Here is a 27,472-nt window from a genome sequence, read left to right as displayed (position 1 = left end):
GCAGCTGAAGATGCCTACGTGCCTCCACTCTATTTACAGCTGAAGATATCTGCTTTGGGTTCATTTGCAGCTGAAGATGCTTGCCCCCCACTCCATTGGCAGCTGAAGTTATCTACCTAGGCTTTATTCACAGCTGAAGATGCTTGCCCCCCACTCCATTGGCAGCTGAAGTTATCTACCTAGGCTTTATTCACAGCTGAAGATGCCTGCCTTTGCTCCATTCACAGCTAAAAATGCCTGCCTTTGTTCCATTCATCGCTAAAAATTAAAAGACTAGATGATTCAAAGAACTTGCAACATTTGCCTCTGCGAACACGTTCTGTATTCACACCTGGGTGGGGTGACGTTAAAAAAGATCAATGTTATATCGAGGTGTTACTGTGTTCACCTCGATATCACATGAAACAAAAATTCTCTGAAATATTTTTGTATATTGACTCTTATATTAAATGATCCTTTTTAGTTTCATTCTTTCGGATTGTGTTTAAATAAAGTTTAATAACTAATGATAGCTTGCAAAAAACTCAAGCTTTATTCCATAGTGATGTATTTCAAAATCCTTTACAAAACCCCCTCAATTACATAGGCAGGTACTATATAGTAAACTTGCCCAAATAGCTATATAGCTATTCTACGTTGAGTAAAGTAGCTGTCAAGCAAACAAGTTTCAACAAGCCCAGTGAGTTTCAATTACACAGGGACTAGTAAAATTGCTCACTAGAAGAGCACACATCTCATTCATAATTGTTTCTTCTACATCAAGGGGTGTCAAAATGTTGACTTGCCAGGATGACAACGTATCTAGTTTGCAGCCCTGGCACAGGAGATAACACAAACACTGGCAAGTAGTGAGAAAAGTAGCCCATCCCTCAACTTGCTCTAGCAGAGTGAGTGGCAAGTATATGGGTCATTCCCAAAAAAAGTGTACAAACCGTTTCAAAGATTTTGAAATTTTTTTTACAAAATTTCAGAGCGCACTGGTAATAATTTTAATCTTTTTCTAGTACTTCATTTAATTCTCTGTCATATGGCATTCCTTAATGTTTCAGATGGTATCTAATTTTTGCTTAAAAATCATTGTTTTTAGGAAAACCTCAAAATCGGGCTGTCCCAGCTTGAAAAAAGTGTTAAACAAAGAGACGTGCAAATCTCTCTCTGGAATTTTTTTTCAAAAAACTTCGAATCACATTTTTTATATGTGCCCTGGGTAAATAAAACTGACAATAAAATTTAGAAAAAAAACTTTTTTTTTCTTATTAAAAACTATTTTTTTGTTCGTGTCTCGAAATTTTTCCCATTTTTAAATGTTCACTCTGTTGCGGTCATTTGAGAAGTATATTTTTATTCCAGATTAAATCTGATAACATTTTTGAGCTCATTGAAGGGTTTACTTTTAATGCTTAATCAACAATTTTGGATTTGACTAAACAACTTAATATTCACGTTATGTCTTTAGTACCAGATTTTTCTCTGTCAGATGTCCACTCTGTCACGTCATTATCATAAATAATCAAGGTTGGTAAAAAAAACCAAAAAACCAGGTTTTTTTTTGGTTTAAACCAGGTTTTTTGTTTGAAATAGTATTAACATTAAAAACAATGAAATTTCTGAAAAATCATTCAAACTTCCAATAATTAACTAAAATAAAATGTTTATTAATGTAATTAACACTATTCCTATGCTAATTAATCAATAAATATTTATTACATTTTAACAAAAATCAACTTTTGCCATTTAATTATTTTTTGCTTAACTCAATGGATTACTGTGTGTTTGAAAATTCTTTTAATGTTATTATTAATCATATAATATATAAAGGTTTTTCTCCAGTTACTTTCAGTATACTTAATTAGGAAGCTATTTTGCAAAAAGTAATTATAAGTAAAAAATTAGGTGAATATAATGTATTTAATGAAGCATAAATAATGCAGATTAATTAGCAATGATTTACGATATACAGGGTGATTATAACTAAGGTTCTGATTTCAAAACACTGTAAAAAAAGAACGATTGTCAGAATGACTTGAAAATTGATATGAATATTCCTGAAAAAATTCAATTTTATTTGATAAAGGGGAAAAGATACTTAAAAATGTAAAATTAATGACATCATCCAACATGTGGGAAATTTGCTCGCAGAATGGAAACGATAGCCAGTCATGGCAGAATGATACCATAATTATAGCATTTCACGATTTCATAATTCATGGAAACATCACAAAAAACGAAGTAATTGAACAAATAACTACAACTTGCTTAAGAAATGTTAAATATTTTGTCTACTGCGTGTTCTGGCTATGAGGTCAAAAGTACAAAAATTCTTGTTCAACAACAGAATCGGAGTATGCCATGGTCATAATGTGGATATGCTTGCAATTCAGCTTTATTAAACCAAACACGCCCCCCCCCTCCCCCGTTAATATTCCTGAGGAACTTCTAACATATAGGGAATGTGCTGGAGATTGCAATTCACCAAAGTTTGCAATCTGACCACTGTTTATAACATTTTGAGGTACCCCCAGCCAGAAGTTTCAAGGGTTAAGGTGCATCCTGTCAAAATGGGTCTTCAGCAGCTGCTTTGCTGGTATTGCAATGTGCATCTTGATAGAAGTTCTATCCACACACTGATGCTGTGGAAGTGCCGAAATGATGTGGTTGCACAAAATAGATTATACTGCTGGCCAAGTACAGCATCATCTACTTGTACATTTTGCACTTTTTTCTTTTGCGAAAGAAACGTCCATTGCTTAAGGAGTATCCATGCAAATTTTCAAGTCATTCCGATCAGTACTTATTGTACAGTTTTGGAATCAAAACTTAAATTATAATCACCCTGTATATAGCTGATTATTTTATATAAATCTGTTACTACTATACAGTAGAACCTTGATTAACTGGGCTTAACAGTGTGTGTGAAAGTATAAAAAAAAAACAACTATTGAATATTAAGACTGGGAGATATACAGTAGGAGATATGCTACTTCTTATGGGAAAGAAAATGAAAATGTATGTGAGGTAATGTAACAACTAGTACACTAGTAAAGGACAGCTGGTGTCTTTATTGGATTATAGGACAACCTGCCCCTAGCATGATAGTGTAGCTGCTTCTCTGTGAAGGGAAAAAGAAACCCTGTGAGGTAATACACCACTACATTTAGATGTGGAATGCAATCGGTATTCATGAATTTGCTAAAGATAGAGCATCAGAATGTAGCCAAAGGTTAGAAAATGTTGTAAGAATGAGAAATTTTTGCTTTTATATATATATAACTTTAAATAACTAAGATACTTCATATGAAAAATATATATATATTCTGGCCACTTTCATGAGACTTTTTGAAAAAAACCACTTATAAAATCTTATGTCATTTGAAGATATTCCATCAGAATGTACCCCAAGGACATAAAATGTGGTAAAAATGAAACATTTTTGCTAATAATGAAAAATTATATTTGGCAACTTTTATTTGATTATTTTAAAAAAACCACTTGGTTAAAACCAACGTGGTTTAAACCAAACAACCCTGTAAATAATTAAGTTTTTTCATCTATATCAGCATCAAGTGATAGTATATAGAGATATGCTTCAAAATAGAAAAAAGTTTTCATCAATCATCGAAATTTATAATGAAAAAATATGTTAGGCTAATTCGTCCACTCTGTTATACATGCCCACCCTGTTACGTCTTCGAACAACTCAAGCAATACAACAGAATGGAAACTGATTTAAAGTAAATTTTTCTTAGTTAAAAAGTTTTGAGGGTTTAAATTGAATTTAATAAGTTATCTATTCAATTTAAACGCTTTTCCACATTCTCCATTGTGTTATTTTTTTCAGTACAATACAAAAGTAAAGTAGTACAAGTCGTTAAAATCACTGCCAGGTACAGATCCAGGGAGATGTGTCATAAAGGGCATTTTAGTATGAGTTAAGAGGTCATTATATGACAATACATTCTGTATTTTATGGGACAGAACTATTATCTTCCTATATTTTTGTTTCCAGGCGCAATCCCCTCTCCCAATTCCACTCTAGATCACTATGTGAGAGGCATAAATGTGAGGCATACCCAACATCAAATTACTGTTCAATTTCAACAAAAAGCTTTGAAATAAAAGAAAAATCATCCTGATGATATAGTATACAGCTGAGCAAATCCAGTGTCCACTTTGACCAGATTTTAATAATTTTACCAGACCAAAATTCAAACTACAATGGATGGGGTGCATGTTTTTAGAATTTGGTCATGGATGGACATTTTTCAAAGGCTATAAGAGGAGTTTATTGGTCACCTATTACATTTTTATACAATTTTTAAGAAAATAAAAGTGTATTTTCGTGGCCTATTTAGAATACTTGAAATATTTTTCTCTCAGTTAAACATTTCTGTGCATTTTGTTACAATGATGTGTCACACTCTGTTGCCATGGTGTCCACTCTATTACTGGAAGCATTTTTGTAGTTCACAGGCAGAAAAATTTAAGAACTTTTCAAACTAAGATGTTACATTATAAATTACCAACCCATTGTTTGACAAAAAAGTTTTGATTTTAAGTACCTAAAATATATGCAAAAAATAAACTTTTCTATGTGCTATTTTGAAAAAAATCATGAAAAACCATCAAAACCACAGAAAAAAAAGTAAAAAACTTTTTGTGTATTTGCCTTATTCGTTGGCGTCTTCTTAATAGTTATTAAGGGTCCAAAAACTAACTGAAAAATTGAATGCATTTGATCCCTCTTGCTTTAATTATGGTTTTATAATAACTGCATGATTATTATTATTATTAAGTTAAGCAGATTTCAAGCCCAAAGTAAAATGTTAGCAGACCCTAAGGCTCTCCTCACATGGGTAAACTAAAATCGAACTAAAGTTGCCTCAACTTGAGAATTGAGTTGACTTGAACGAGTCGAGTTGCCCATTCTCCCTCACACGGCGCTACTAAAAAATATATTCAAAGCCTGGGAAACTGAGTAGAAATAGCGCTGTCTACAGTTCTCCTTATCTTCTGTTAACCTTGATAGGAAAAATCGAATTTTATCAAAAGTAAATAAAAATTGTTACAAAGAAATAAGTAAAATAGTTTATATATATTATAAAAGTGAAATTGCTACAGAATTTCAGCTCACAGGTAAATACACAATTTCTTTATTCAAATTGATATCATTTTAAAATGACAATAAAATGGTAAAATTATATAATTTTTTAGTATAATTTCCATTTGCTTTGTGATTTCAATGAAAAAAAATTCACAATAAAATGTCTGTTTTTCCTCAATAAATATGCCTCTCAGTGCATATATGTTGAATTTATTACTATATTAGTTTATTGTTTATTAGTTTTAAAGTATTGTCTAGTAAGATTTTCAGTAGTTTCATGGAATGGCGGAAAGCTGCTGTTCCAAGAGGCAAAAAATAACTGTTGTTTATGTTTCTGGGAATGATTTTCTCCGAATACTTCCATGCACATGTGTGTACGTGACCTAAATTACAGACATTCCAAGCAAGGGGGAAAATCAGGGAACATCCCTATAGAACATGTACTTGTTTAGGAGCACGTTCCGAAAGTAGACCATATTTTGAAAACTCCTAGAGGTGCTTATGCAGAGCAGTCTTAAGAGTATCGTGAGCCCCCGGGCCATGTGGTTTTTTTTTTCTGAGGCCCTACTTGGCAAATTCACTTGGTTACTGCTGAAATTTTTTACAAGATATAATTTTCATGATGCCCTATCTTCTTTTGAACCCTCGGGGCCGCGCCAGGGTGGGTCCATGTGTTAAGACAACACTGTGTTTGACATTTTATTATAATTTCAAAATATCAATTTTTAAATAAAGTAATTGTGTGTTTACCCTGTGAGCTGAAATTCTTTCACAATTTCATCCCATGTTTTTTCGGTGACCTCTTTTTTCGCATAGCTTTTCAACTGAAAATTATATAACTCTGGATGCTTTTCAATTTCTGAAACAAATTTTGAATTCAACGCGGGGTCACTCATGGTCCAAATTCGAATGACGAAAATATGAAGAAATGCCTCTAGCATTTCTTCATATTTGTTTCCGCAACAAAAATTGGCAACGACTAGCATGCCAGTCGCATTCGATATTTCGTCTCCAATTTGTGTGAGGACTTCTATAGCAATATATGGGCTGGTCTTCTGGAAACGGTTACTCTTATCAGTTGCCAGACTTTAGTTTCCCCGTGTGAGGAAGCCTTAGGATTAAGTTATTTCCAGGGCCATCTTACCAGATGCTGAGAATTGTCGTTTATTTTGTATTATTTGGAATGATCATTATTATTTCTATAGTTTAAACATAGCTACCTTGTTCTATTGTAGCGTAGAAGTTATTTTTCATATTTTGCCACATATGCGAAACTCCTTGAAGCATGGAGGCCCTGTGTGGTCGCATCTGTATCACACCCCGAGAGCGACTCTGGTCAATTTAATCGAGTACTAAATATGTATGTAAAATAAATAGCTCTTGTTTTTTGCAGTGAATTTCTGGTTGAAAAAACAAAATCAGAACATGGGCCTCAGAACTCTGCTCCTACCCCACTTGTATGAGCCATGACATCAACTGATGACCTCTTGGGACAGTCATCATCAGCTATATGCATACAATGCAGTCCAATGCCTGAGCGAGACATGTTATGTAAAGCATGTGGAGAAGCAAAAATTTCTAATTTTCTTCTGCTTTTCTAACATGGGCTGCGTTCATCTGGAACAAAATCATTCACGTCTAACACCATCCGGTCAAAGCAAAGTTTATGCATGGCAACTCCAATCTCTGATTACTTATTCACGTTTAAATGGGGATGGAAGTGGGGACCTTTCTGATAATAATTAGTACTAAGGGAGTTAGAAAATTTTAGAAAGAGCAGTTCTTTTGTGCTCAAAATATCCAACTCTTACAGATTATGGCCTCTGAAATTCACTAATAAATTTAAAAATATGTTAAAATAAGGCAAAAAAGGCATTTATGGCATTTTGCCTGAACTTCCAGCCTCTAATGATTAGCAAAGCACTGGCATTAGTAATTCCAATGTAAACATTAAATGTTTACATTAGAACTGCCCAGATGTCGGGGTACATGATTAAAGTGTTTAAAATTATCAATCGGATGGACAAAATGGACCATGAATCAATTAACTGCTTTGACAAGGAGACACCAGTATTGATTGGTAAGGGATAATTCTAGGTTATGATGTCGCAGAGAGTTTTTCTCTGGTAGGATTGTGAATGTCAGTGAAAAAAAGACAAAGACAACAATGTACAGAATGTTCATGCGGAATCATTTTGGTTGACAATAAAAAAATGGTGAATTAAAATAGTTTTCATAATTAAACTATCATCTGGTGAGATTCCGGATTTTATTTATTCCACAGAATAACACTTTTACCCCTGCATATTCTGCAGACCTTAAGCCAAGGAATATTAAGTTAACGGCTAGACAAATCCGAGAAGAAAATTTAGACCACAGCCAAATTTCTTAGGAGCCAAGCAGGATTATTTTTTGCAAAAAAAATGGTCTTAAATAATGTTTCTTCAACTTTACCAAGACTCGATCACCTTTTTTCTTATTGGAAGACACGCTATCATGAAATCAAAAATTTTTGTGTCATCCTTTGGCATCAATTTACCAATTAACCCTAGATAACTAAACTTAAATCAATAGTCTATGACACTAGTAGTCTATGAAGCGAATGTTTAGTTATCTAGAGTTTAAAAAAAAATTTAACGCCAATACTGATTTTCTAGTTGCCATGGGGACCTGGTGCCTGAAATTTGTCAAACCCTGGAGTAAACAAATCTGTTAAAAACATTAATTCCAAATGAAATGAAAAAATGTTAAACAAAATGATTTTAAATGTTTTCTTGTTTAAATGAATAACAAATGACTGAATGACTCCCCCTTTAATATGGAGCATGAACTCCAATTATGCTTAAACTTATCACATTTTTCCCCCAAACAAAGACTGTATAATAACATAGCTAAACAAAAAAAAAAAAACAAGAAACTACAACTTATGTTAGACTATCCTTACATCAGTCAAGATGAAGAAAAATGGTATCGCCTTCAGATGATGATGATAATTATTCAAAATCCCCTCTGTAACAAAAGACCATTGACAAACCCATCACTTGCAGGAAGGAAATAGCAAACCTATGAGCAGTAGGAAGAAATCACCAAAAAACAGTTACATAGGAAAAAATGGAGCTGTTGCGTGTGTAATTAACCTGCTTCTTGACATCCTTTTAAATATAGGCTAATTTTTAATTGAGTCTGATATATCAATGAGAATAGTGTTTTCCACGGCACCTTCATATCCTGGAACAGGATGGGAACTTTTGTGGATCCTAAGACCAGGATTTTTTTAAATATATCTATATACCCTTCTTGTACACCTACAGCATATTTGATTTTTCTTAATGATACTGTTAAACCTGAGTCTAGTCAGTCTAGGGACTTAATCCCTGTCAGTATATCTCTTCTCGTAGAAGCCATGGTTCTTTCTGGAATTTTTTTCTTGGCCTCATGGTGGAAAGGTTGCAAGCACTAACTAACTTGTGTGCAGTGTTATGGTAAAAATGCAGAGGTAGGTACCACACATTGTAATTCATGATTACAACATGAAAATCCTAGCCGAGCAATTAATTAAATTTTCAATTGGTCCACCAAGTAAATTGGTTCTGTGGAAGTGCATAAGTCTGAAAGTTGCTTTATTCATTTAAGTGCTGAATCGGAATGATCTACAAATTCGTGATTGACGTTCTTTATCGAGCACAGAGTAGTACCTTTATTAAGACTAATATGTGAAAACAAAACACGTTTCCTTATCAATTCATAGTGACTGGAGCCAGGTAGTGAATTTAGAGGGAAGATTCAAATGGGTTAATTACCAGAAAGAGTAAACGCAGTAAGTACCAAATCGAAAATTTTACAGGAGAGTGAAAAACAAGTTTCAGGCGTAATGTATTAAGGCGATGCATGTCAGACCAATGTATTAAGTGACATCTATTAAGGTGTTTTTCAACTACTTAGAGTGGATTGGAAACTTGTATCCTTTCCCAGGTTGACAATCTGGTAGTTACTGAGTTTTAATGCAAAGAAAAAAAAAAATTGGTACTTGATTTACAGTTTCCATTCTTCAATTCATGTCTAATCAAGATAATTGTCCCTTATATTATATAAGGGTCATTATCAGTAAATAAAAAAAGTAGTTAAAATTAGTAGTAAATAGTAGACAAAAAGTAGTTAAAATTATCAAAAATAAATGCCAACCAAAAAAATCCAAAAATTTCTTAGGGACATTTCTTTATCTGCTAGTGAATGGGATACAGTCAGCAATGAAGTTTGTTCTAAATTCATGGTGAAAAAATTTGATTTAAGTTTAACAATGTTTAGAGATAAGCAAATCCGATGAGACATTTTGCCTATTTCACATTAATTTGATATTTATGCTTGACACTCACAACATATTTCATCTATTTTGGTTGCTTATTTTCATTTTGGAGAAGCAGATATTCTCAATAGTTTTTTTTATCAATTTTGTTTCTTACTCATTTTTTGTCATTTTTCTAAGGACAACAGATTTCTAATTAGTCTGTTTTGCTAGAGCATGAGTTACATTTCAAAGCAAAATCTTTAGACAAAACATTTCTGCAGCTTGATGTTACAAAAAAGAAATCTTAATTTTTTTTTTATTTCTTTTTGATCCTAAATTATGATCAAATCTTCCTTCTGATTACCTTAAAAAGAAGACATTTTTACATATTTTTCAATACTGATCAAAAACCAAGCATTCTGTAAACATGTTCTTTTCAGAATCAATAGAAGTCTTTGAACTGAAACATGAGGTAAAGTGAAAATATTTTTCAATTATATAACATGTCTCACAAAAAAAGTATCCAGAAAAAGGACATTTAATAAAGACACTCACCTCTTTCTCCTGAATAAATGTAATTTGCTAATTAATTTATAGTTCTAATTGATTTAATAAGAAGTTCAAGTGATGGCTACGTTCTTCTTAACCTTCTCAACACAGAATTTGATAGGTTTCAACTGGTGTTGTAGAAGTTGAACCAATGTTTTCTAAATGTCACAAACGAAAAAAAAAGCTAGGGAAAATTTTCATTTGGATATGAAGTTTCAATAAAAAAATATTTTAAATTATAAAAAAAATGTAATATTAACTTATATAGATCATAAAATATATATTATTGAAAATATGAATATATTCTTGTATTAAAATTTAAGAAAAAGATTTAGAAAAAGAGCTGGGGACAGCAGGGAGAAGGACATTTCCTTAAGAAATGAAAATTTGTTCAAATAAATTTTAAAAATACAAAAAATTTGTAAATAAAGTAGTAATTTGTCAGAAACAGAAATATGTAGGCAAAGGCTGTTGGGAAAGTAATTCATTTACACAAAATATAAATTACATCATGGAGGAAACAGCGCTTGCAACACAACACACAACATGGATGCCATGACCACTCCTTGGAGAAAACAGCACCTACAACATGCAGTATGAATGCCATGACTGCTTCTTACTCCTTCGAAACACTCTTGATCTTCATTGGCCATGAGAACCAGTCTCGGGCACCACCTGTATTTGCGGAGATAGTCAGCCTTCACCATTACAAATATAAATAAAATGTGATGAAAAAAACAGTTCTGTACCAAATATATTTAATACATAAACTCCTGAGGAGACAATTTCATGAGAATCCCCCGTAAATGATAAATCATCATTGTTGAAGATTCTCTCCAAGTTTTTATCAGGAAAAAACGAGGGGAGGGGAAAACAGGGGCCAGGACAATAGGTCCTATGGGAAATTTTGAGAGGGCAGCAAAATTTAAGCATGAACAAAATTCCGGCAGCAAGTTTTTTTCCATTTAATTTCTCCTGTTTAGCTGATCACATGACTGAGAATGTCACGTGAGAAACCTTGTAATTCAATTATAATGAGTCAAAATTGTAATGATACTTAAGGATTATAATCTAAGGATCCGTTCCAAACTGAGCTCAGTTAGCAAAAGTTGCATCATAATTTTTAGTGAGTATATATTAGTGTTTGACATGTTTTATATGACATTTAGTGTTATATTATCTATTACTTCTCCATATTTATTTCTAGATTTTGTTGCAATAAATGATGGGGTATAAATATGTAATTTTATGTTGTGTTATATACATATTGCCTGTGTTTTTTAAATTTCTGTTTTTTTTTAAATCCTTGTGATGAGTTTTCATTGTTTTCTTTGCAGTCAAATCCCAATGTTAATTCATTCCAAAGAAAATTTATTAATCAGGTTCGGAGATGTGATGAAATGCTTAGAAAACTATGTGAGTGAAAAATTATTTTTCCAATTTTATTTTCTCCCCATCAATATCGCTTTGTCTGCAACTTATCCAAAGGTTCATTTACTTTCATTGTCTACTAATAGGAAAAACTTGCAAACAAGCTCATTAGCACTGAGAATTTAACATATGGAATTCTGCACATATAATAAATCTAAAACAGATACAGTTGATCCCGCATATAACGTTTCTCCCATTTAGAATGTTTTTCCATTTAGTACAACTTATTTTCTTGGTCCTAACAATAAGTAATTCTCATTAAGATTTTCTGTTTAAAGTATTTTCCTATTTACAATGGTTTTTTGATTTGATTTTGTCAAAGCAAAATTTGGGAGGGGGGGGGTTATATAAGGGGCCTCTTCCCTCCCCCCCCCCCCCCCCACACGGAGATCAAAAATTAAAAATATTTTTGTAGAGAATTAAAATATTGCAGGGGTGGGAACTCTGCACCAATTGCGTCGCACTGCGCCAAAACTAATATCTTGCGCCATCCTGCTCCAATAGCGTATTTTTCTGTGCCAAATAGCGAATTTTGCTTCAGTATGCCCGGAATTTCAGAAAGGACGGCAAAAAAATTTTGTTCCTGCTAGCCACGAAACGATTCTTTCTGAGAAGAACGTGTTTTATTCCACTATACTTAAACTATCGCGATGGAAAGCCCGATGAGGGACCGAAACCCAATATAGTCCGTGATCGTGGAACTGAAGATGGTTTGCAATGTCTTTCAGCTTTAAAGTGCAAATGCGAGTCAGTTTCTGTTTAAAAAAAAGTCGCCACTGGAAGCAGCAGAAATTACTGTAGTCGATCGTCATTATTGTGTTAAATCCCGATGTTTCGTGAAAAAAATTTCATTCCGGGAGTAAAAAAAGCTCATGTCCTCTGAATCACGAATGTTAATTTAGAAACTATCGAATAAGGAGCGTCAATATCGCCAAATAAAGTGTCAGATTGCCAATCTCGCCAAATAATGAGTGCTTTCTTTCTTTCAAACCAAGCACAACTCAGGTCTATCACCATTTATGGGTGATTTACTACCTAGTGAATTGTGCCGGAGGTGTAACTGTGTGTGTACCTAACAGTCTGAGTGCATATGTAACAGTGCATATGTGCATGCATAACAGTGTTGTGTTTTATTTTTCAGTGCTGCCATCTATACTTCAGAAGGAAGTGAGTGATGTGTTATGATTGCATTAGTGCTGTTTGTAGGTCTGTTGCTCTCTGTGGCAAGACTTTTTAAAAACGCGCCAAAAATCGTGTTGATTCTTCCAAAATTCTCTTCCATTTTGCAACAATTTCTTTCCAAGTATGAAAAAACTGAAAACATAAAATTTTTTTAGCTCATTTGAAGTGCTGCTGTTCAAGGCAGCAAATAGTGCCCTCAGTAAGCAAAAATCATCTTAAATAGAGGGGTGCAAAAACTTTTATGACAGCCACTCTTTCAAACAAGGTGTCAAAAGCCTAAAACACCAAAAACAAAAAACAAGCTGATGAAAAGATGTTTGATAACAAGACAGTGCAGTTGTTTTATTTTGAAAAGGGTTGAGGGTTAACGAAAATATTCTTGTTAATTTCGCTGCTCCAATTCATAATATCTGCTCCGAATCCCATATTTTGCTGCTCCAAATCTCATATTTTGCTGCTTCAAAATTGCGCCAAATCCTTAATTTGCTGCTCCAAAAACTGCTCCGAATCCTGAATTTGCTGCTCCAAAACTGCTACGAATCCTGAATTTTGCTGCTCCGAAATGGAATTTGTCACTTCCCACCCCTGATATTGGAATAAAATAATTTCTTTTGTACTATATCTGTGAAGAATTAGATCCTTGTGCCCCTCCAAAAGCCGATTCTGGTTACACACCCGTGATTTTAGTGATGCAAAATGGTGACTACAGCATAGCAGATGACAAAACTGTGGATATTCAAGTTCGAGTTTTTACAGATTCAGGTTTTTTTTTTCACGATATATCGGGAAAGTTTTACAATTTGAATAGGCGTTCCAATCCTTTACAATTAAAAAAAAAAAACCATGCATTCGCAATATTGTAGGAACAAGGCGAATTTAGGCCATAGAAACGCTGTAATTGAATGCCGGCCGATAGCCGTGAAAGTACTGTAATTTCCCGTGTATAACTGGGAGGAGAAAATCCGCAATTTGAAACTTCTGTATGCGGCCCCTCATTCAGGAAAGCAACTAGATATCTGTCATCTTATTCTTCAACCACCCGCGTGTACATCAATACAGTACAGCAGCGGTTCTCAACCGGTGCTTCTTGAGCACTCTCCAGGAGCTCTGCGGCCGCTCGAGGAAAAAACAGTAAAATTTAAAAAAATAATTTTAAATATTTTTAAATAGTAAAAATAAATCAGTACCTTTGATGAATAATTAAAAAATTGTTCTACGGGGCTCCATGAGTCAAAAAAAGTTGAGAACCGCTGCAGTACAATGTAAGAAGTAGTAAAACCAGTTTTTCAAGGTCTCATGATAATGATTCATGGTAAAAAAAGAAAGAGAAAAAGTTGGGGAGGTTTTTCTCCACTTTTTTCTTCTTAGAACTAGGGAAGAACGTGTCCCGGAGGACCTCGTGAACAAAATTTTCATGCATCCTTTTCAGAAATTCCTGGTATTTGACACAGTATAGCACGTCAATGGCATCTCTGTTAATGATGCATAAATGTATTAAGAGACAAAATAACTTTTACCCTCAAACTTATAATAAAAATGCAACTTATGCCTCAATAACTAATAATATTTTAAGGTAGGAATTGCACTCACAACATTTTTACAGAAGGAAGCATCTGGGTATACATAATACTAAGAATACAAGAAAATGGCAGAGGTGCAGACGCAAAAACACTATTATAACAATGAAAAAAAAACATAATTCGGACAACATAAATACTTAAGTTAGACATAAATTCTTTAGATCCCAGTGTAAAGTCCCTCGTGTGCAGAAAATGACTATGGTGCAACAAAAATGATCAAATGACAACATAAATATGTTAGAGCCACACATGTTCCTGCATGTACAAATTCATTAGAAATTCCTCAGAGCAAAGTTTTTTTAGGTGCATGTTCAGTCAAGTAATAGTAAACACATGAAGTTGGTTTTCAATGGTTCCCAACTTCGAGGCATGAATGCGATCCAATCACCCTTTAAAATGTTTCACCACAGAGAGCAACAGACCTACAAATGGTACAAATGTAATTCAATGATTACATTTCACTTCTGAAGTATAGATGACAGCACTGAAAAATCTGACACAACACTAGATACGCTTTCAGTCTGTTAGGTACATACACACTTACACTTCTGAAACAACTCACTAGGTAGTAAATTGCCCATAGACAGCGATAAACCTAAGTTGTGTTCAGTTTGAAAGAAAGAAAAAAATAGTGAATGCGAAGAAAATATTGGCCTAAAATTACCAGTGGCCCTGTATATATGAGACTCAAGGGCATATGCAAGAAGGAAGGGCTGCTTAACATTGTATTGTTGATGCCCATTTTAACAACCCTTTCATCATACCGGTTTTTCTAATAGATCCATGGTCCCTATAATACATAGTCATTATAACGAGTATTGACTGTATATTCATGAATTATTGAAGGAGGGACATCCTCCTCAGCATCCCAATAAATTTTTTGAGAGAGCTGAAGTACTCCCAGCCCGTTGGTTATGGCACTTTAGCATTAATTGTGCGGAAGAAAATTCATCTGTGCTTACATTGAACTCATTTTTATATATTTTCATGTTTTTCTATTCACACCAGTGTGTTAAGCCCCACATTCAGCTTTTGCTCGGAGAAATGATAGTTTTTATCAAATATTGTTTTGAAAATTGACTTTGTTGGTTATTTCTTTCCTAGATATAATTTCATTGCATTCATTGAGCCCAATGCAATCACAATTTTCTTAGATTTTTAACCTATAGCTGAGCATGTATTCTACATAATTACTGCAACTTTTCAACATTATATTCTTGCTCCGAAAAAAAATCATTTCTAAACATTTTGAAATTATATTCCTATTCTTCATCAGATCACCATTTACTTTTTTTTTTACTTTGCTGTAGTTGATAGACTTGATTTACAAGGTTTGTGAATCCTGTAAATATTGTCGGACTACTAGGGAATTTACGCATCATTAATAAGGGTATTATTTTTGCTTTGAAAATGAATGGTACAAATACAACGCCACAACAGACAAAATGCCCAACGAGGTGGCTGATAAAAATATGGATGTCATATATTTCACAAATACAGCAACCCAATTAAAAATGCAATTAACACAAATTATAAACAATATATACACATGATAAAATATTATACAATGCCCATAAAGAATACTTATGGTTGTCTTATTCTAAGAATGGATAGCTTCTCGATTTATCCCAACGTGTTTATCGTATTTCTTTTGAAACGTGTCAATTGTGTTACAATTTACTACCTCCGGGGGTAAGCTATTCCATTTATTAACAACCCTATTAGAGAAAAATTCCCTGCGACACCATAGCCTTGCATTGTCCTTCACCAATCGATACTGGTGTCCCCTTGTAAAAGCAGTCGATTGGCGGTGTACTAAAAGTTCATGGTCCATCCTATCCATCCCATTGAAAATTTTGAACACTTCGATCATATCTCCTTGACACCTGCCTTCATCCAATGTAAACATATTCAAAAAATGAAGTCTCTCTTCATAACTCAAGCCCTGTGTGCCAATAAAGACACGCGTAGCTCTTTTCTGCACCCCTTCAGCCAAGTCTATGTCCCTCTGTAGGTATGGTCTCCAAAACCTTACAGCATACTCCAGTCCAGGATGAACTAAGCCTCGAAAAAGCGGAAGAATGACTTTAGGAGAACACGAAGAGACCTTTTTGAAAATGAGACCAAGCATTCTATTAGCTTTTTTGACCACCGCTGAACAATGTTCAGAAAACCTAAGTCGCTCGTCAATGAGAATTCCCAAATTGGTGACCGTAGTTGCATCCGGGATAGTGGCATCATTCAACTCGTAAAAGAACCATGGGTTGTTCGAACCAAAATGAGCGACCATGCACTTATCTACACTAAACGTCATGCTCCATTCATTTGCCCATGCTGCAATCCTGTTTAAGATAGTCTGGAGCAACTCCCTATCGCTTTCATTCCTGATTACCACCATTAGCTTCACTATATATACTATATATACAATATTACTTTGAGGAAAAAATAATAATTTCCTTTTGTATTTACAGTCGATGCTTGTTATAGCGACCATTCCATTACAATGACCAGTAGGATAAGTTCCTGTAATGACTATTCTTTATTTTTTCCTTTTGATATAATGACCCTCCCAATATTATGTCCATTCTTGATGGGATGGGGGGGGGGGTCGTTATATCATGCGTCGACTGTTGGTTTTGCAACCAAGCTATGGAGATTTATCTGGTTTTGCAACCAATTTTACCAAGCTATGGGATGTATCTATGCCTACACGCATCTTGATCTATCTGCTTTTGAAACTGATTTCTTTACTTATCTGATTTCACAATCAACCACTACTTTCACACTGCAAAATAAATAGTATTCAGCTGCTTTTTAAATGTTATGACTTCCCCTATTGATTGATCTGTGGGGAAACTAAAAATAAATGACATGGTCTGAAAAAAAATTAATCTATCTGGTTTTGAAACTGGACAATTATCACTATCTACCAATCAGTGATCTGAATTTGAAACTGTTTGCAGGTTACATAGAAAAAGAAATGAAACGCTATGGGATTCGAGAGGCTGATGTTGAAGGCAACCCATTGGCTCCTCATCCAAAAGAACTGAACGAGTTAGAGGTGAATGAATCTGTTTATATAATATGTAAATATAATCATATCATTGATGTGTGTGTGCATACTTTTGATTCTATTCTATGTAGATTGTGTAACTGTTATTTAACATGGAATATATCAAGATTTTCTTTTATTTATTTTTTCCTAGGCCACTCTCGAGAAAAATGAAGAAATTCTCAAGGAAGTCACTTCAAACGCAGAGGCATTGAAAAAAACTTTTATAGAACTCACAGAATCGAAGCAGATCTTGATAAAATCCTTAACGTTTTTTGAAGATGTAAGAAAAACCACATTAATTTGACCTTTCAATCAATAGAATACAACCATTGGTTTAAAAATAACCTACTTAGTTATGAATTTGTGATGTTTTATCTTTTCGAAATGAAACTATTATACATTTTTGTGTATCAATTTTAGAAGTGTAATTAGAAAAGATTAGAAGTCAGTAATATAAGGTGAATTGTAGGTTAATAATGTGAAACTAATATGCAAATGTGCATATCATAGAATATGGTGCTTAGCAGAAATAAATTAATTCCATTACAGATAGCGTATAATGTTTATCATAGAAGGTAAAAATCTGTCCAATTTGTAATCGCAAATATGCATGAAGAATGATATGCTGTTTCCCCACAACATTGGAGAAAAGGCTTTTTTGTAACTTTTTTTATATCCCAGTCAGGGTTATGAAGAGATCATTACAGTCCTATTTCAGTGTTATGAGTTTTTGATGAATATGTCGATTTTGCTATAAAGTTATACTGGAAAAAAAAATGTCTCATTTGAATTGTTTGCGTAATAAAATTATAGAAACTGTAATAGGCCTGATCTAATTTTCATGTTATTCTTCAGTATTAAATTTTAAGAAAATTGATAATCCTAATAGGTAAGTATATACCATTACATTGCACAAAAAACAACGACTTAAATGTAATTGTTGAAATAAAAGTGCTTTTCATGCTGTAATTCCTAGTGAAGGAAATGGAAAACAAAGAAAACTATATTATGCATTTGATTATGACAGTTTGAATGTTAAAAAAGAAGCCACATTAGGTGTAATGTTGATGTGTGAGTTCGAGAAATAAAAGAAAGTCACGAGAAGTTATTCAAATTCAGACCTCTTCAATTAGTCAGCATGAAATTCAGTGTGAGGAAACAATATGCAATAATAATATCCTATAGTTTATACAAAGACATATAATTCGCTTATGGGAATTTTCATTAATTATGAAATTTTAAGAAATTGAAGAAGGTTGTTGGTCATATTTTTTGAAGGGAAAAATGTTCTTATTTTTCTGCTTGTGCTTGTAGATCTTTGAAAAATTTATTTTTTTACTAATTTTTAAAAACATTCATTTCTATTCCACTTTTCAAAAAAAAAAAAAAAAAGCTAAAGATGAAACACAGTAATATATCATCCACATTGATAACTTCAGGTTTTTTTTAAGTATTATCCATGGAATATATGCAGGAAAATACAGTGCCTTATTCTAAACCAGCATTTTTAAACCTTTTTTATCCTGCTGCACACTAACTTACAACTGATTTTTCACAGCATACTTAAATAGTATTATAAAAATTACACTTTTTTTAATTATTTAATTTTTAAATGGTTTAATTGTGATACTGTGATTTCTCTCACAAATTATTTTTACTGTGACCTTTTCTACTTTTCTGTAACATTTTGATTCACAGACGTTCTCATATGTCAAACCAGCAGTTCCAAAACTCTTTGACTTGAGGAGTCCTTTTTAAGAAAAAAATGCGGTTTTGGTGTATCTTAGGCATCTATTTTTTATTTAATCATTAATTACTCACTGATTCATTTAATTTTACTGTATTGACCACTGAGTACAGATTGTAAACCACTTCCTTTTAAAAAATCAAATTTCTCACCCAATCTGGAGAAAATACTTTTATGTGTTAGCTGTCACTGCATAAAAATATTTTTTCCAAAAGTTTCTGTGCAATAAATCAAACTTTTAGAAAAAACTTTCAATACAGACCTCATCGATTTCACACCTCTGTAGTTCAAACTTTTCTGTTGTATTTTATGCTTCAATGCTTTCTCAACAACAAGTTTTAGTCTTGTTTAGGACTCGCTTTTTAATTAAGGTACTTTTGAACTTCTTTTTGTAAAAAACTGTAAAAATATAATCAGATTTTTTTAAAAAATTTTTATGATATAGTTTAAATTGGTGAATTTGACGTCCAAGGTCACTGGAAGAAAGTTTGAATTGCCCATTTAATTTACCTTGGAACCATGAAATGATTATAAATTGCAAATTAGTTATCAACATTCATATAGAATAATAATTATAAATTATTAAAATTTTATCAGTTACAAAACTCTTTCAAAGTTTTAATAATTTATAATTATATTATAATTGATCTTAGCTGCTACATTATTCCACGGTTCTGGAATCGGCATCACTGCAGAATCACTTGACCATGCTCAAAGCCTGATCTGCAGAAACACTTCATGATCATCTGTCTGAAACACTGTTTCCCAAATCATTCTTATTGCATGAAGGAAATAGAATGTTTACTTTGTTTACCATGGTTCCCTAACAATGCGTTTCAGACATGTATATGCCTTTTACAATGGTTTGTCACTTTTTCAATCCTCCTAGTAATGTAAGAAAGCCTGTGCAGCGCCGGGTATTATAGCTTGTTAGATATAAAATTCAAGAGGAGTTTTTAAAAGTTTGAATTAACAAAGGTTCTATTGTACATCAAATTACTGATATAGCATCTCAATTTTTGTTTGGACATTCAAAAATGGGTTTCTTTAGAAAAAAACCAATTTACAAATTTCTCTGAAGTTTTTCACAGCACGCTAATTATCCTCTCATGGCTCACCAGTGGGAAAAACCCTGCTCTAAAAGCCATAGTGAATTACCCAAAATAAACTAAACAGTCCAACCTTAATTATATTGGCAGTGATTATGAACTAATATTTATTTTAATCTAGTTTGTATATTTTAATCTAGATTGTATTCTGATTTAAGTTATATATATTGATTTGTCTTTTTTGTTATTGCTATTATTGCATTCAGGAGGAGGAAGAATGACTATTGGTAATTTGCATTATTGTGAATTTGGAAAATGAAACTACAGCAGAAGTTTTTTTTTCATTAGCTTTTATTGCAAAAATAATGCCTGGTTTTGTGAAAGTAATACCTATGTTTCACTCAATAATATTTTAAGAGCCAAGATTTTCGATTTTGAAAATCATTTAAATGAAAATATTATTAAATTGAATGAATTTTGTTGAATAGTTTCTCAATGATACATGTTTTTTAAGCACTTTTTATTATGGTTTCATTTTTTTTATTCTGTCTGTAAACAATAGCAAGATTTGACTCCCTCATCCATGGAAAATTTGGATTTAACACTGGTATCTAATGAGGTGTCCTCTGCACCTATTCAGTTTGGGTAAGTTCATGTGTATTGGAATGATAATCGGACTTTTTATTTCACACTCAGTTCCGTTATTTTGTAATTAAAAAAATGTGTATGCAGACATATGTCAATAGATTAAAACACTTATTCTCATAAAAAGGTTCATCACTGGAGTTATACTAAAGGAAAGGTTCAAAAGTTTTGAAACAATGTTATGGCGAGTTTGCATGGGAAACGTATTCATGAAACACAGTGATGTGGAACAAACTGTTGAAGATCCAGTTACGGTAAAGAACTGTGTGCTATGCTTGATTCTATAATATAGCTTTTGTGAATTTGTTCATTTGCAAACTTAAATATAATTTCTGGACCTTTAAAGTTTATGTTACCTTAGTTAGTTTCTAACAGATATGAAAGGTGCTCCTGGATGTAAAAATTGCAGAATATTTGTTTTTCTTTTAAATAACGAAAGAAAATGTACTAATTTTATTTATATTATGAAATATAATTCAGTTTTCATTTCCTGAAACCAGGTATGAAAAAATCATAATTTTTAAAAAAAATTTGATTTTTTTTATTTAAATTGGATTTTTTTTCATTTTAATTAACTGACTGCTTATTAATTAAAACAAATCTTGTTAATCAGAAAGAATGCATATTTTCATATCACCTTGCTTTTTTCACCTAATCTCTCAAATTTAATTCAGCATTAATGAGTAAACTAACAAACAAACTGCAATCAAGAAATATGAACACCAGAAATCTGTGTTTATGTACCGTAATTTCACACAACTATGGTCCTAGGCCGCAACTATGATCCAAACATTGATATCAATCTAATCAATCATTGATATCATCTAATGGACTATTTAATTACTAAAGCAAAGAACATACACTGGTGAAATAAATTAAGAGAATTTGCATATTTTATCGAATTTCATGAAAAGAACTGAACTGAATGTAAAACCACTGCTTCTAGACAAAAATGCAAATCTTGTACGTCAAATACGTAAGCGTACTCGTGTGTGTAGGCGGAGCCAGTAAAGAAACAGGTTTTATAAGTGTAAGTTAAGACGCATTTCGTTCGCTAGCACACCTCTGCAAATTTCTAGGTGTTATTTTGCAGCAATTGGTTAATTTCAAATTGTAACAGCAAAAATGAGTAACCACCAACGTTTAGATGATGGAATGAGGTGGCGAATTGTGGGGAGGCTAGAAACAGGCCAATCTCAAGTCCAGGTTTGTAGAGAGTTCAATTTAACGCCCAGCGTCGTGTGTAACTTATGGAAACAGTTCCATCACCTTTCCCTCCAACGCAATCTAACTCATAGGATCCTTTGTTATACCTGTAGCTTCTACCGTTCCCCTGGAACATTCCATGGCCCACGATGGGAATCACTGGTATAGACGTATGCCGTGCATCCGAAGATCGACATATTGAACACCGTTAATTTGGTTTGTAAAAAAACTTTATGATTAGCCATTTAATATAAAATTAATCTTAAGTGTCTGTGTTCAATATTTTTCGTAATATACGCATTTCAAATCGGGCGATTCTTTTTGAAACACACTGTACTTTTTCCTTTTTTTAGGGGAGCCAGGTATTTTGATTCCCTACCCTTGAACTTCAAGTTATCCATCTGCCGGTTTCTGCTTCAGAAAATGCTTAATTAAAGCTGTGGAATTTCTTCGATGTAATTTATGGGCCCATAACTAATTTTGAAACAACCTAAATTATATGAATTTATGCAGTTGAATATCAAAAGACAATACGGAGACATTAATTTCATGCTTGAGAAGATATAAATAAAAAGTTGAAATCAATGTTATTGTATGGATATCCAACTTAAAGTAGGTTTGGCTAATTACTTCATATTTAATTTTTTTGGCTTCATATCTCTAAGCAAACTCAGTGTTTCAAAAATCGAGAATTCAATTCAATTTTTACCATTATTGGTAAGGTGGAAAACCCCATTAAATTCCCGCATTTCTACAGTAAAATCGGCAATTTTAACACTGATTTCTATGGGGGATCATCCTTTGCCTGACCCTCCAAGTGGTGATGCTGATGATGATTCTGACAGCTATTCAAAAGCCTCATTACTGGGAGGGTTGAAAATGTGGCAAACCATTATAAAGGATAAACTAGTAAACATATACTGGCAGCATTGAAGAAGTGGCAACCCATTGTAAAGGCATATACACATCTGAAACGCATTGCTAGGGAACCCTGGTAACTAAAATGAACATTCCGAAAGTGATTGTTGAGGCCCAGAAACCATTGTTGCCTGACAGTCTTTGCCCATTTCGGGCATTTGCCCTGCTCTGACTAACTTTTAAAGTAGCCTATCGTTCAAGTTGGGTCCCGTTTGGTATATATGGAAAATTTTGCGACGATCTATCTAAAATTGTAGATTTGTATAGAGAACACGCACACACACAGAAAATCAATTTTATATACATAGATATTAATATATATAACTTCTCAATATTCTACTCGATGAGAATGTTCTCAAGTTATTAATAGAGATTATTTATTATAATACATGTGTTATTAAAAATATTCTTGAGAATTATTGTCCGAGGCATTCTTGAAAATATTCTCTATAAAGACTGCTGTTATAAATAACGTGAGAATAATAATTATTTTTCATAAGAATATTCTGCTGTAATTTGTTAATAAGTCCTTCCAGAGAATATTCTCCTAAAGATTATTCTCGAGAATTTTTTACGTCTCTAGTTTCCAAACCAGTATTAACCAGTATTGTTGTCATTGTCAAACATACATTCATATGCATATATTGTTGGTTTATTAATTCTAGGAAGATGGGCAACACTTACTGAATACATAATATCATTGACACTGCACACACACACATACATTCACATTGTTAAGTTTTGCAAACAATCCTCAAAAGAAGCAATAATGATAAGTGCTGCTTTGCATTTATAAATAGCAATAGGTCTGTCAATATTTTGTAAAAGTGTAGATTATGCATCATAAAAAAAGCATTTGCTAAACACAAAAATTGTTTTTACTCATTTCTTGTAGGGTGAGGAAGTCAGAAAAGTTGTATTTATTCTGTTCTTTCAAGGAGAACGCTTGCGAACCAGGGCCAAGAAAATATGTGAGGGGTGAGTTTTCTAATTATTATATATACATTTGCTATCATGGTGGAAATATCATGTTCTAGAACAGAGGTCTTTAACCTTTTTCCTGTCACAAGCACTACCTGTACCCGTCATCAAAAGAAGAACATCCTTATGGAAAGTTTGACATGCGAATGCATGAAATCAGGATGATTTCAATAGCTGAATACTATTTGTACAAGGTGTTTAATTGGAACGTTGATCAAGTACTCGCAAGCATAAAATCAGACATGAGCACTGAGCATTCTAAGTACTTTCAGCAAGCACTGTGGTGCTCAAAAGCAACAGGTTGAAGATGACTGTTCTAGAGGCAGAGTCAAAATGTCGTATAAATGTGTAAGTCAAATAACAGACTTTAAAAAAGATTTCTTTCCCCACTGACATACAAAATATTATAGAATTCAATGTGTTTAATTGCACCTCCAATTCTGATATAAAAAATATCATTTCAATAATGCTTGAGAAAGAAAAATGAAATTACATATTCGAAATCACTTAATGAAATAAAATTTAGCAGAACATTACCTTTGGAACATGAGATTGGGTAAAACATTACTGCAAAATCTTCTCAACTTCAGAAAATTTCCCATCTTGGTCTCTCATTACAGTATGATTTTCAACCAGCAGCTTTGATTTTATTTCTTTGCTTTATAATCATTTTCAAACTTCACACAGGGATATTCAACTGCTTTGCAAGATCAACTTGCATCATTAATTTAAAATTCTTGTCATTCTTCCGAAATTTCCAGTTTTTTTAGAGAAAGCGTTTTTTCTTTTATTTTTTGACATTATGAAGGGGAATTTAGCACAGCCAGCAAGCAAAGCATCACAAGGAACAAAAATTTGACAGAAAACAATCAAAACAACTTACTGTGTGTATGGGTACCATATGTGTGTCTTATTGGCAGACCTGTACCTTCCAAATGCTTACAATGGACTTTCTCAGTGTTATCCCCCAAAGGATGATGCTAAAAACATTCGGGGGGGGGGGGAATCCTGGAAGGGCATATGGAGCAGCCAAAACAATTGAAACCTGTTTCTTTGGGGATTGTTACGTCTGCTTATTCTCAACAATAAACAAATCACTTAAGTGTCCACTCTAAATGGGCATCAGTCAACTCACTGGTTATTTTTGTATACGTCAGCAATCCTAAAATTTATAGCATTTGCCATGACAATATGCAAGAAGAACTGTTGCAGCAACGTATTTTTATTGCATAAAATTTTTTTGCTCATTTAATTGATATAAATGACATTTTTCAAAAGATTCAGCGTTTAAGTTGAAGTGAAAAAGTATAATAATTGAGGTTTTGTGTCTAATAAATGAATTATTTTAACATTAAAATGTATAGGAACCAATTGTGATCGAAGCGAAACGTCTTACAAATGATAAAAATATATAAAATAATAAAAAATCATATAACTGAGTGATGTATAAATGAGGTTTCACTGAATTCGTAGCCGGTCAACTTGTCGCGCTCAACTCGTCGCGCATCAATTTGTCGCAGTGCCAATTCGTCGCAGAGCCAATTCGTCGCGGTACAAATTCGTTGCAGAGCCAATTCGTCGCAGAGCCAATTCGTCGCGGTACAAATTCGTTGCAGAGCCAATTCGTCGCGGTACAAATCCGCCGCAGAGCCAATTTGTCGCAGAGCCAATTCTTCGCGGTACAAATTCGTTGCAGAGCCAATTTGTCGCGGTACAAATTCGTCACAGTGCCAATTCATCGCAGAGCCAATTCGTCGCGGTACAAATTCGTCGCAGAGCCAATTCGTCGCGGTACAAATTCGTCGGGACGTCAATTTATCGCAAAGTCAACTCGTCATGCGATCTGTATTTAGGTTTTTTGTCTCATACGTGAAAAAATAAACATGAAGAAAAGTTTTTTTCCATCAAGAAATGCACACAGTTTACTAAATTTTTTTTTTTGTCATTTCGAAAAAAATCATCGAAATTAAAATTGCAATTGATATTAATGTTTTATTATTCAATTATTGTAAATGTTAAAAAAATCATTTTTTCTATGATAAAATTTTAAAATTCTGTAAAAAATGTCGGTGTTTATGATATTCCCCAAATTTCAGTACAGCGGAGGCTCTCTTTAAGTGTAAACTTGTATCTGTCCCATGTGGAATCGAGACTCCCACCAACATTAACCACTACAGTATCGCCACAAGAACCTGAAATAATTAATAATTTAATTTAATTAATATTTCATTTTCACCGGATAAGCCACACTTGTCGCTTTCTCTCGAGATTTCCATTACTCGTAGCGAGGGGAGTTGGGGCGCACACCGAGATGATAAATTGCGATCACATACATTTTCAAAATTTAATTTGCACCGGATAAGTTGCTCAAGTTAAAAACTCAAAAAATCCAACCAATAAAGTTCATAGGTTACATTCGAGCAAATGCAACCGATAATCTTATTGGTTGAATTTTTCAAGTTTTATAAAAGGACTTTTAGAACACTTTCATAGTGTAATGCTGGCCTTAAATATATTGTCGGTAAAAAATTCCTCAAAGATGTATTCTCTACATGGCAGATACATATTCAATAGTGAATTAGGGCCATTCAAGTCATTTTTGACCCCCTCCCCCTTGTCAGCAAAAATCAGCAAAACACTGACCCCCATCCCCTCCCCTGTCAGCAAAATTTCACCAGCAGCTTAGAATATTTCATATCTTCAAAAAGGGGTGGTTGATGACGTAAGCGACCTTCAAACCCCCCCCCCCCTCCGCCATCAAAAGTCAACAAATCCGAAACTCCCTCCCCGATCCTGACGTAATACTTGAATGACCCCTTAGGCAAATTGTGCTTTGGGATGGGCATTGATCCTAATTTATCATCTTGATGTGTTCCCCCAATGCCCCTCGCTGCGAGAAATGGAGATCCCGCCAGAAAGCGGGAGTGCTCTTATACGGTGAAAATTTAATTTTGAAAATTTATTTTATTGTAATTTATCATCTTGGTGTGTTCGCCCAACGCCCCTCGCTGCGAGAAATGGAGATCCCGCCAGAAAGCGGGAGTGCGGCTTATACGGTGAAAATTTAATTTTGAAAATTTATTTCATCATAACTTATCTATCATCTTCGTGTGTTCCCCCAATGCCCCTCGCTGCGAGAAATGGAGATCCCGCCAGAAAGCGGGAAGTGTGGCATGAATACCATGAAAACTGAATTTTGAAAATTTATTTGATCGCCGTACTGACTCTGCGACAAATTTTGTACTGTGACGAACTGATTCTGCGACAAATTCGTACCGCGACGAACTGATTCTGTGACAAATTTGTACCGCGACGAACTGATTCTGCGACAAATTTGTACCGCGACGAAATGAGTCTGCGACAAATTTTCACCGCGACGAACTGACTCTGCGACAAATTTGTACCGCGGCAAACTAACTCTGCGACAAATTTGTACCGCGACGAGTTTGTAGCACGACGAATTGACGCTGCGACAAATTGATTGCGACAAGTTGAGCGCGACAAATTGACCTAGACCCCACTGAATTAGTTGTAAAATTGTGTATGTGAATGTTTTTGTGGAAATCAGTCAAGTACATAATTTCTTGTTATGTGTGTTTTCACTTCCTTTTTTTTTTCTGGAAGATGGATCGGCAAGGAAAATTCACTGAATTTTTGTGTATGTTGTAGACTTTCTGCTAATGTAACCACAGTATGATGAAGCTTGTTTTCAAGCTAATGCAAAATATTTGAAGATTGCATGT

The 27,472-nt window shown here is 33.6% G+C and overlaps 1 protein-coding gene across 2 annotated transcripts in view; it reads left to right on the top strand.

The window, feature by feature from the left end:
* Positions 1-27,472, top strand: part of LOC149063633 (V-type proton ATPase 116 kDa subunit a 1-like) — a 92,994-nt gene that overhangs the window by 641 nt on the left and 64,881 nt on the right. The window contains exons 2-7 of one of the 2 annotated variants that reach the window (XM_089255778.1): positions 11,273-11,351; positions 17,092-17,189; positions 17,335-17,463; positions 20,542-20,624; positions 20,752-20,878; positions 23,644-23,726. In XM_089255778.1, the coding sequence (XP_089111904.1) occupies positions 11,273-11,351; positions 17,092-17,189; positions 17,335-17,463; positions 20,542-20,624; positions 20,752-20,878; positions 23,644-23,726 (599 nt within the window). Of the gene's footprint in view, positions 1-11,272; positions 11,352-17,091; positions 17,190-17,334; positions 17,464-20,245; positions 20,267-20,541; positions 20,625-20,751; positions 20,879-23,643; positions 23,727-27,472 lie in introns of those variants that run through there. The other variant, XM_089255779.1, reaches the window with a different exon arrangement.

Source organism: Pholcus phalangioides, unplaced genomic scaffold (assembly GCF_987345545.1).
Source record: "Pholcus phalangioides strain wild (caught in Gottingen) unplaced genomic scaffold, Ppha-v1.0 ptg000172l_1, whole genome shotgun sequence".
NCBI classification, from domain to species: Eukaryota; Metazoa; Arthropoda; class Arachnida; order Araneae; family Pholcidae; genus Pholcus; species Pholcus phalangioides.
This window is presented reverse-complemented; position numbering and strand designations above follow the sequence as displayed.